Source organism: Hippocampus comes, unplaced genomic scaffold (assembly GCF_001891065.2).
Source record: "Hippocampus comes isolate QL1 unplaced genomic scaffold, H_comes_QL1_v1.1 scaffold159, whole genome shotgun sequence".
Classification (NCBI taxonomy): Eukaryota; Metazoa; Chordata; class Actinopteri; order Syngnathiformes; family Syngnathidae; genus Hippocampus; species Hippocampus comes.
This window is the reverse complement of record NW_017805742.1, coordinates 1560507-1569522: the sequence shown is the minus strand read 5'-3', so window position 1 is coordinate 1569522 and position 9016 is coordinate 1560507. Positions and strand designations below refer to the sequence as shown.

General features: G+C 51.9%; 2 protein-coding genes across 4 annotated transcripts in view; both read right to left on the bottom strand.

Moving 5' to 3' along the window:
* Window positions 1–442: 442 nt before the first annotated feature.
* Window positions 443–4759, bottom strand: atg10 (ATG10 autophagy related 10 homolog (S. cerevisiae)). 3 transcript variants are annotated; one of them, XR_002169915.1, is made up of 8 exons: window positions 4650–4759; window positions 3237–3343; window positions 3031–3171; window positions 2806–2977; window positions 2408–2505; window positions 2208–2305; window positions 1615–1902; window positions 443–606 (listed from the first exon to the last, which is right to left on the bottom strand). XR_002169915.1 is itself a non-coding variant. In XM_019883808.1 (7 exons), the coding sequence occupies exons 2-7, from the start codon at window positions 3339–3341 to the stop codon at window positions 1776–1778; spliced, it is 741 nt and encodes a 246-aa protein (XP_019739367.1). In that variant the 5' UTR covers window positions 3342–3343; window positions 4650–4759; the 3' UTR covers window positions 676–1775. The 3 variants fall into 3 exon arrangements, 2 of the variants coding, with proteins under 2 accessions (XP_019739367.1, XP_019739368.1); XM_019883808.1 differs by lacking the exon at window positions 443–606 and having other exon boundaries at window positions 676–1902; XM_019883809.1 differs by lacking the exon at window positions 443–606 and having other exon boundaries at window positions 676–1902; window positions 3052–3171.
* A 2950-nt stretch (window positions 4760–7709) lies between these two features.
* Window positions 7710–9016, bottom strand: part of fam110b (family with sequence similarity 110 member B) — a 3763-nt gene continuing 2456 nt past the window's right edge. Inside the window, exons 3-4 of the mRNA XM_019883627.1 lie at window positions 8380–9009; window positions 7710–8341 (exon numbers count right to left, since the gene is read on the bottom strand). Coding sequence (XP_019739186.1) covers window positions 8451–9009 — 559 coding nt within the window. The 3' untranslated portion in view covers window positions 7710–8341; window positions 8380–8450. The remainder of the gene's footprint in view (window positions 8342–8379; window positions 9010–9016) is intronic.

Here is a 9016-nt window from a genome sequence, read left to right as displayed (position 1 = left end):
TTTCCCGACCTGGTCCGCCGTTTTTCGAGATACGGCCCCGGCGAGCGGCGACAGCTCCAACGAGGGCCGAAGCGACGGCCCAAACCGTCAGCCGGGCAAGAATTTTTCTGCCTCTACCACGGCGTTGATTGTGGCCACCCCGCCCGCGCCGGCGTTTTCCACCGTTCCATCGGCTGCCTGGAGTCGGTCGGGGGTGCTTGGCAAAGCGCCATGCGGCGCTCGCTGCCAAATGGGCCTGCGCACTCCCGGTCGCCTCCTGAGAGTGGATGTCCTTCTTCTACCTTTTCTGTCAGGGCTTCACGCCCGCCGAGGTGACCCTCGGCCATCGGCGGGCGGCTGGGCTTTCGCGGCCATCGGCTCGGATCAGATGACTGATGTTGAGTCCTCCGCGGCATCCCTCATTGTGTCCCTCTCGGCGGACCGTGCGGTGCTCTCACCCTCGGTGTAGGGTGACAGAGGGCCTTGTCACCAGGTCCCATCATGCCGGTGCGCGCATTGGTTGTGCGAGTAACTCCTTGGCTCAACTTCGGTTTGCCGTGCAGGTGGCCAATGGGTCGAGCGCCATTTCTTTTGGCGACGCGGCTCCGCAAGCCTTTGCCCTCATGTCTTGGGAACAAGTCCACTTGCATCAGAGAGCTGCTCTGTGATAAACAAAGAAGTCAATTCAACAGTGCCCATGCTAACAATTTTTTTAATGAGCAGAATGGACAAGAGCACCACAAAATAATCAAATCGAGATATTAAAATAGAAATATACCTTAAGTATCTACAAATGTTGATTCTCACTAAATACAAGCGCGTGGGAAAATGATGGCCCACCTACACCAAGAGTCGACCACCCAAAAACGTTCTCGACCCTCAAACCCACGTGAACGAGCATTCTACACGCGGAATTCATCATGTGACCTTGATCACAAGATCCGTTTTCTTACCCAGAATACCCACGGCAGATGCCTTGTGTGCAAAACGGGGGGGCGCACACGCGGCTTACTTTCGAGATGCAAACAAGCTCATTAAATGCATGCCGCCGATGGACAACAAACAAACAAGAACAGCCACGTGCAGTGTCTATTTAAGCAGCTCTTTAAACTCTAATCCTCACTTGTCACTCATGAAGACTGGGCACCTGAATTCTACTGCGGACTGCAAGTGTCGCGGTGGCAAGAGGGTTGAGTGTTTTGGGCCAGGAGGGAGACGAGACGAGGAAAGGGGAGTCTCGATCTGCCAAGCGTTTTGCACATCGTCAGCCGCAGTGCGCGGGATTTCCCAAAGTCACATTTTGGGCCCCGATGGTGACAGCCGCATAGCTTGGCAGTCCTTCCACGGGCCTTATCGGAACCCAAAACCACCAGGTGCCCGAGTCATCTCTGTGACGTTTGGATGCTGCTACAAAGGAAAAAAAAAAAAAAGAAAAAAAAGAAGGCTCGGCTATCCACAAGTGAAGATTATGTTCGCGTGGGCTCAAAAGGTGCGTCGGATTTTCGTCCTTTCTTAATTTAAGAGGAAAAAAAAAAAGTCGGGTATCGATTCCAGGTCCTGTGCGGCGCATGACGAGTGCAGGCATTTTTGTTCAATGATAAACAGCACCATCTAGTGGTCATCAAAGCGCACCACCTTTTTACACGTTTGCCAAGCAGAACCGCTTTCCTCTCGAGACTTCCTGCATCTGGATGCTTTTTGAGGTCCGCGACAGCTGACGGATGGTCATTTTAGTGCGCATTGTGCTGTCGCGTCACAGTGGCTTCAGCTCTGAGTGACCTCCACAGTCCGGATGGTCAAGAGGGCTGAAGACAGGCTTCGGGTGGACTAGCGGGAGGCTGCAGGGTGGAGTACTTCAGGGGAACATCCAAACCCACCAGGGGGCCCACCGCGCTCAGCCATGTCAAAATGTAGTTCATTTGCCTACACGCGGACACAAATGCACAAAAACAGAAATTAAGTATGTGACGCACACGCGCCCATATATGCACAGGTGTGTGTGTGTGTGTGTGTGTGTGTGTGTGTGTGTGTATATAACGAAATTTTGTCCAGCCATGAACATTGTGGAAGAGAGCAAGCCGTTTGGAATCCTTGAGATTGGGAAATCATTTGAAAAGTCCACGCAAGGACTGACCAGCAGTGTCCATCATATGGAATTGAGCAAATGTGCAGATCGGAGGTTTGCAGCGGACGCCGGCGATACGCAAGAATACGAATCTCGATCTTACCCATGTTGCTCTCTTTCCAACTGCAGGACCGGTCTCATAAATTCCTCCGTTTTACAGGGATGGAGCATGAAGAAAGGCTGACCGAGCAGGGGATGCTCCTGAGGCGGACGCACAAAACAAACAAAATACGTAAGCAAGAGCCAAGAAAGGCCCAGCTTGAGGCTCACATTGAAGGAGCGAGTGACAGAGCCGAAGGCTACCTGCTGCGTGATGGTTGTCAGCGGGCTGCGCTGAAGCCGCGACCTGAAGCTCGGATGGACGCAAGACCACACTTGGTCCAGAGAAAGACTCCTCCCCTCTGACACAGAGACACAAGAAGGAAAACGGGTGCAACAAAGCCGGTGGAAGCGAGCGACTCGATGTTGTTTAAGCCATCAAATGGAGACGTGCAATCCACAGACGTACGCTCCACCTTCCGAGAAAATCCCACGCGCCCATTTTTATCGCACAAGCACTTTGGGCTAAACGACTCCTTTTGGGTTTCTCGGCGTGAGACCCTCTTGTTCGTTTCGGCAATTGCGCTCTGAGGCCGGCGATATGCCAAGCCGGCAGAGTGCAACGCCGCCTGCCGGTCGGGCGGGCGCGAACCAGAACTCACCCAGAGTGGACGCTCGGAAATAGAGCACGGGCGCCATGTAGCTGCAGGAATACAGGATGTGGTACTCCAACCGAAGCACGCGACTGCCGCCTCCAGACACGACGCCGTCATCGTAGCCGGGATCCAAGTCGTCGTGGGTGCCATCGACATCCGCTTGCTCGGTTGCGGCGGCCTGGGGAGGAAGACGGCAAGAGTCTTTGGGTCGCTATCCATCCCACCATTCACCTGTTCTCGTTGACGACATACGCAGTGGCAAGAAGCGGGCGACTCTTTGTCGGAACGAGAGCCGTGAGGATTCCACGTGGGCCCGGAATTGACGGAGACCGAGCGGAGAGCGGTCTTTCTCATGTAGCCCTCCTCCGAACCCTAATGATGAGCGCACACGCGTCACACGCGATCTGTCGGGCCGCGACCCGTGCACAATTCCTCACCTGGAGGGGCTCCCAACTCCAGCCATCTCTCAAGCGATCAGACAGCTTAAGGAAGCGCCAACAGCACTGACGGAAGCTCTCCTCGCCCAGCAGACACGCGCTCATTTCTGCACGTCAAACAACAGCTGACGTCATGAAGACAGCGGCGATAAACCCTCAAGTATTGACAGCGATTCACCTCTCCCACGTTCGGTGTCAGCGAGAAAATGTCGACCAAATTGGTTGACCGCAAAAAGGGGGCCACCTCCAAACTACGAACGGATGAATCAACTATTCGGATTTTTCAACCGTATTTGTGATGCCCGGAACCAATCTTTCCCGAGGGACATTTGTTGCTCCACTCTCCGGCCAACAACTATAACCATTGCCGTATTGTCCCTGGGGTGAGGATTGTTTCGGATGCATTATATCAAATCATCAAAATAGATAGATGATGTGTCAAGGTGTTAACTAGTCCGGCTGGATTGCAGGGCAGACAGATCAATTGAAGACGTGCAACTTTCCGCCTCGAATGTCTCGCACTTCTCAGTGGTCCAAACGGAAGAAGACAGGCGGCTGCTCGGGAGTTCCGTGGCCGGGTAAATTCATCGTTCCCATTCATCAGGAACAAATAAAAGGTCGATACAGTTCACTTCAAGTGCCCATTTGGAATCCGTGGGTGTCGGCTCAATATGACAATGAAGGAGCTGTCACTTTCAATGAAGCCAGCCATCGTGAGCCTGAACAATTCAAACAAACCCATCAGAGTGATGGTGACAACACTGGCTTTTTAACCATCTCTCGTCTTTCTTCTCATATATGTGTGTGTGTGGGGGGGGGGGTGCGACACGACGAAAGCCTTAACCCATCCAAAGAAACAATGATTGCATTTTGCGGGGGGACATTAATAATCTCCCCAAAGCATGTAGGAAAACATGTTTGTTCATGGTCGCACGAAGCAAATTTTGAACTTTGGGGCCCAAACGTCACAAAGTATATTCACGCAATCCAACAAAAGTGAAGGAAAAGCGACATACAGGTTCGAAGATGGAGCTTTCCGAAGAGACAGTTGGACGCGGACCAACTTCGTTGCGACCTCCGAACTCGAGGGGGCGAAAAGGGGAACTTTAGCGCCATTTACGGAGGGAGCGAAAACGACGACAGCTCATTCGCAAAGCAGAGAAGCGAAATCTCAAAACGGAGCAGCGGGACCGCGTTCCTGCCATAGTGGTCGCGCTCACGAAACAACAAAGCGATGCATTAACTCATTTGCGTACGATAAATGCTCTCGAGCTCAAGCGCTACTCCGCGTAGGCATTGAGTGGTAATGTCCCCGGAAATGTGTTTGTGACAGATCCCAAACGATTGCTCTGTCACAGTGAAGTTGCGGCTTGCGGTTGTCGTCGACATCGCCCCCGAAAGGTTGCGACTTACCGTCGGTCGACTTGAACTGGAGGAGCCGGGGCACGAAGGGGATAAACAAACCGCTCCGCCGCGACTTGTATCTGGTCACGTGACAACCGACGTCGGAACCCTAAACGTCGCCGCCTCCCGGCTGCGCCCGGAAGTCCACCCTGTGCTGCATTCAAGGAAAATCGGAAGGATCCCCTTCGCATTGTCGCACTTCCGCCGTCAGAAGGAAAATTGCCATGAAAAAAGTAGACTGGTGCGGCCTTGAAAGGGAAACTATTTCCTGATTCCGATCGAGAGGCAGTTTGGCAAGGCTCGAATTTGGCAAAGTCGGTCCCTATAAATAAAAGATCTTAAAAAGGGCCCGTTCTACCTACAAACAAACACATTTTTAAATCATAAATATCATCGATCCTGTGGAAAATTTGACGTCGTGAAAAGGCATTCCTGTTGATTTGGGTCACTTCCTATTAATGTTAAGTCCTTCTGTAATCATAACATAAATAAATATATAGCAACAACAAGAAGCGCTTCACTTTGACATCCCAACACAAATCTTCAATATTTGTTTGAGTCTAATATTTTATGGATGTGTATTTGTCTATAAGCCTGAGGGAGAGGCTCAGCAGTTTGATATGGTGTGATGGGACTTTTTTTTGGTCATATCTTGGATTTATCTACTACTGGTTTACAAGGGGTAAGACCAACTTGAAATATGGATTTGGGGCGACAGGCGATTGGCAGGCATGAATGAAGATACATGACAGATCAAGAGTTTGATGACAAGGTCAAGAAAAAAAGCCATTTATTGCAATAATACAAAAAAAGAGCCTAAACGTCGAACGTTTTTATTCCCCCGTCAAGTAAAAGTGAGCGTTTCCGAGGCAAAACGCAGCCGACACGAAGCTCTTTGCCGAAGTCAGATCCGAGAGTTTGGTACTGGGGGCAGGTTACCAAAACAATGCGGCAAATGCAAACCTTGATACGAACAGAAGCAAAAGACGGGAACCCCGCACAACGATTTCCGCCCCAAATTCTTTTCTGACATTGTTGACGCATACAAAAAAATAAAATAAAATAAAAGTACCACAGAACTTTGCAAATCCAAATCTAATCTTGTGGACAGAACTGACAGCAAAGTATGAGGACGCCGCAACAATAACACGAGTGCTTTCTTCACGCTGACAGGGACTCCGCCGGAAAGACGAGAATGACAGGACAAGTGTATTGAAGTGCGACATACCGAACACGTGCTCGGATGGATACTCGCCAAGCCTCGTACCAGCTTCCCTTCACGTTCGAAAGTAATGCAGACCCAAGGTTCCTCAGCAGCGCCAAGTGACACTTAACAACGGGTTTCCAAAGTGGGGCACCCTGAGAGAGATTCCCTCAAGAAAACATCTCCGACAAACGAGGGGGCCGGGCATCGATACTGCTCATGCGGATCCAATTAAAGGGACTCCATCGCCGCCGGGCGAAATGGGAGACGGAGGGCTGAAATCAGAGACACCAGACTGAACCCGAAGCAACAAACACGCCTGGAAGGTAGCACGTCGATGGACGTGACCCAACGATGTCGCAAGCAAAAGCCAAGGGCAAACGCCTGAACGGTCGGAGACCACCACGCCCCTCCGCAACCTTCCTACTGCATTCTGAACGTGGCCGATCACGAGTATTGCTTTAACTTCAGGTCCGTGAATGACACACGTGTGCATGGGCATTCATTTTCTCCCGGTTAGACCTCGGTGACGGCGACATTCGGCAAGCAAGCCGAGGTCGCCGGCCGAAGCTCGAGTTTGAGCGCCTCAAGCACCCGCAGAGGTCCGAGACAGAAGCGGCACTGATCTCTTCAAAGTCAGAACCTTCAAAAGCATTTCAAAGACGGTGAAAGAATGAGGACGATGGCGTGCACGTGACTGCCGACGTGTCCTTCTCTAGTCCAACATGCGTTCAAGAAAAGGAAATGCTGGTTTTCAATCGAGGAGGCCAGTGTCGCTCCAACTATGCGCACGCGCCACAATATTTCAATCTTGTCCCCCGCTGTCCCTTTTCACTTCAGTGACCTGTTGACAGTGCAACACAAACGTTTCTCCCGGTTACATTTTTTAATCCGGATGCGTAAAGGGCGATGCTCGAGATGGTTCTGCCTCTACCCGAGGGATCCGGTGAACAAAAATGGCATCGACAATCGCTCATGTGGAGCCGCAACACATTTAGTGGCGCATTTCCTCAGACGGCGGCCGGGCGGCGTTCGTCTACGCGACAGCCGGATGTACACGATCCCTTTCTGAGCGCGAGTCTTTTCTTTCCTGACTCTCAAAAGTGCGACACGGTTAGAGCGACCGCTTCTTTCCTCACCTTCCGTTTGGATCAACATACCGTATTGGCCCGAATATAAGACGGCCCTGATTATAAGACGACCCCCTCTTTTTCATGACTCAAGTTTGAAAAAAGACTTTTTGAACACCAAATTAATTTTTATCCAGAAAATAATTACAGTACATCTGAAAAAAATGATTACACAATGTATTTGAGATCGGCCCTGATTATAAGACGACCCCCTCTTTTTCAGGGTCGGACGATATTTGCCCGTAGAATTCAGCGGCGAGTTCCGATTCCTGCTGATCTGACGACGTATGACGCGCTACTCTCCGCGACGCTAATACGCCGTCGTCTACACGTCCACGATGGAAACGGTACCCCAAATTCGAGTGTTCCGCGCCAAACGAGCCCAAGCCCACATCGCAAGGTTAAATTTCCGCCACATTCGTAAATGAATGGCTTCTGGTTTTTGAAATTAAAATTAAAATAAAATTAAATTACATCATAACTTCTACTCAGCTGCTGGTTAACGTGGCCGATCTTCTACCCACTTTTCTCCAGATTGTCGCTACGTTTCTCCATTTTCTGTTATCTCTTCCATTATTTTCTTCTCTTTTCCTTCTTACCGCTATTTTTTATTTTTCTTCTTCGTTCTACCGCTATTTTTATTTTATTCTTCGTGGCAGCGGTTCACTTTGGCCTGGGGAGTCAAGTTCAGCATTCGCTTCAATGATGTCTGGCGCCATCTAGCGTCGTGAATGGGTATAATGTCGAGACCCCAAATATAAGACGACCCCCACTTTTTCAGTCTTATTTCAATGCAAAAAACACCGTCTTATATTTGGGCCAATACGGTACCTGCCAGAACAGACGAAAGTGCGGTGTCAAACTATGCAGCCCAAGCCCACATCGCAAGGTTAAATTGCCGCTGTCCTCGTTGGCATCAACCCTTTGAAATGGGCAAAAGCGGACACGCGTCTTTCGCAGGACGGTGATGGCACGTCCGGTCACTCGGAACGACAGCCATATTGTGTTGTCGTTTTCTCAGAGGGAGGAAAAAAAGAGAGGCCTTCGAGCGTCAATGACGAGCGTTTGAGGAAATGCGGCGCCTTTGGTGTGAACGTCAAATCTCTCAAGTAGCCATGACGGTTCCCTCCCGGTTTTGCGGAGACTCGTTTGGGCCACCGTGTAAAAACAATGCACGTCACTTGACCAATTTGAACAGCTGAGGCGGCAAGAGCGCCGTTAGCGCGCAAAGGCCGCGTGAACTTCATTTCACTGAATGAGACGGGAATCGAAGGCCGGTCCTTTGATCAGGTGCGGCCGGAGGCGTTTTCCATCAGCGTCCCCAAGGACTTCCCGACGAGCCGCTTCATGTTCATCCGTGTCCCGCCAAACTCAATTTTGGGCGTGTTTGGGGGGGTGGGGCCATTCTGTAATTTGGCTTGGCTTTCCCAACAGCCTTTGCCTCGGTCCGTCCCATCGGGAGACGAGAGGCAGAACCTAGACGTGCGACACCTTTTGCGTCTCTCTCGCCTGTTTGATGCTGTACAGCCATTTAATGACTCGTGCGTTGCGCTCCACGGCGGAGATGCCGTAAGGGACTCGCTGGCCGGCCTCGTCCTCCTCGTCTTCTCCCTCGTCGCCGTCCGACAGGCCGTCGTTGGAGGAGCGCCGGGACCGGTCGCAGTCCGAGGAAATCATGGAGGCCGATCTGAAGTTCAGGCTTACGATGTCCGAATTGGCCCGAGCAAAGTTCTCGGGGCCGACCGCCTCCAGCTCCTCGGGGTCGAGGCCGCAATAGTTAAAAAAACGCTCCACGTCAGCTCCGGCTCGGGCGTACCTGTCCGACAGGTCTGACTTTGACCTGTGCAGAGAGGAGCGGCGCGCGACGGACCAAGTCGGCTCCGGCTCCAGGCCGGGATCCGTCGGCGGATTGGCGACGGCGGCGTCGCCAATCTCCCGCGCCGGCGGCTGAGGGCTCGCCTTGCTGGCAGGTGACGGCGAGAGGCTGGGCCGAGGGGGCGGCAGCGACAGCGAGAGGGCGGGAGGCGGCAGGAAAGCGGGGT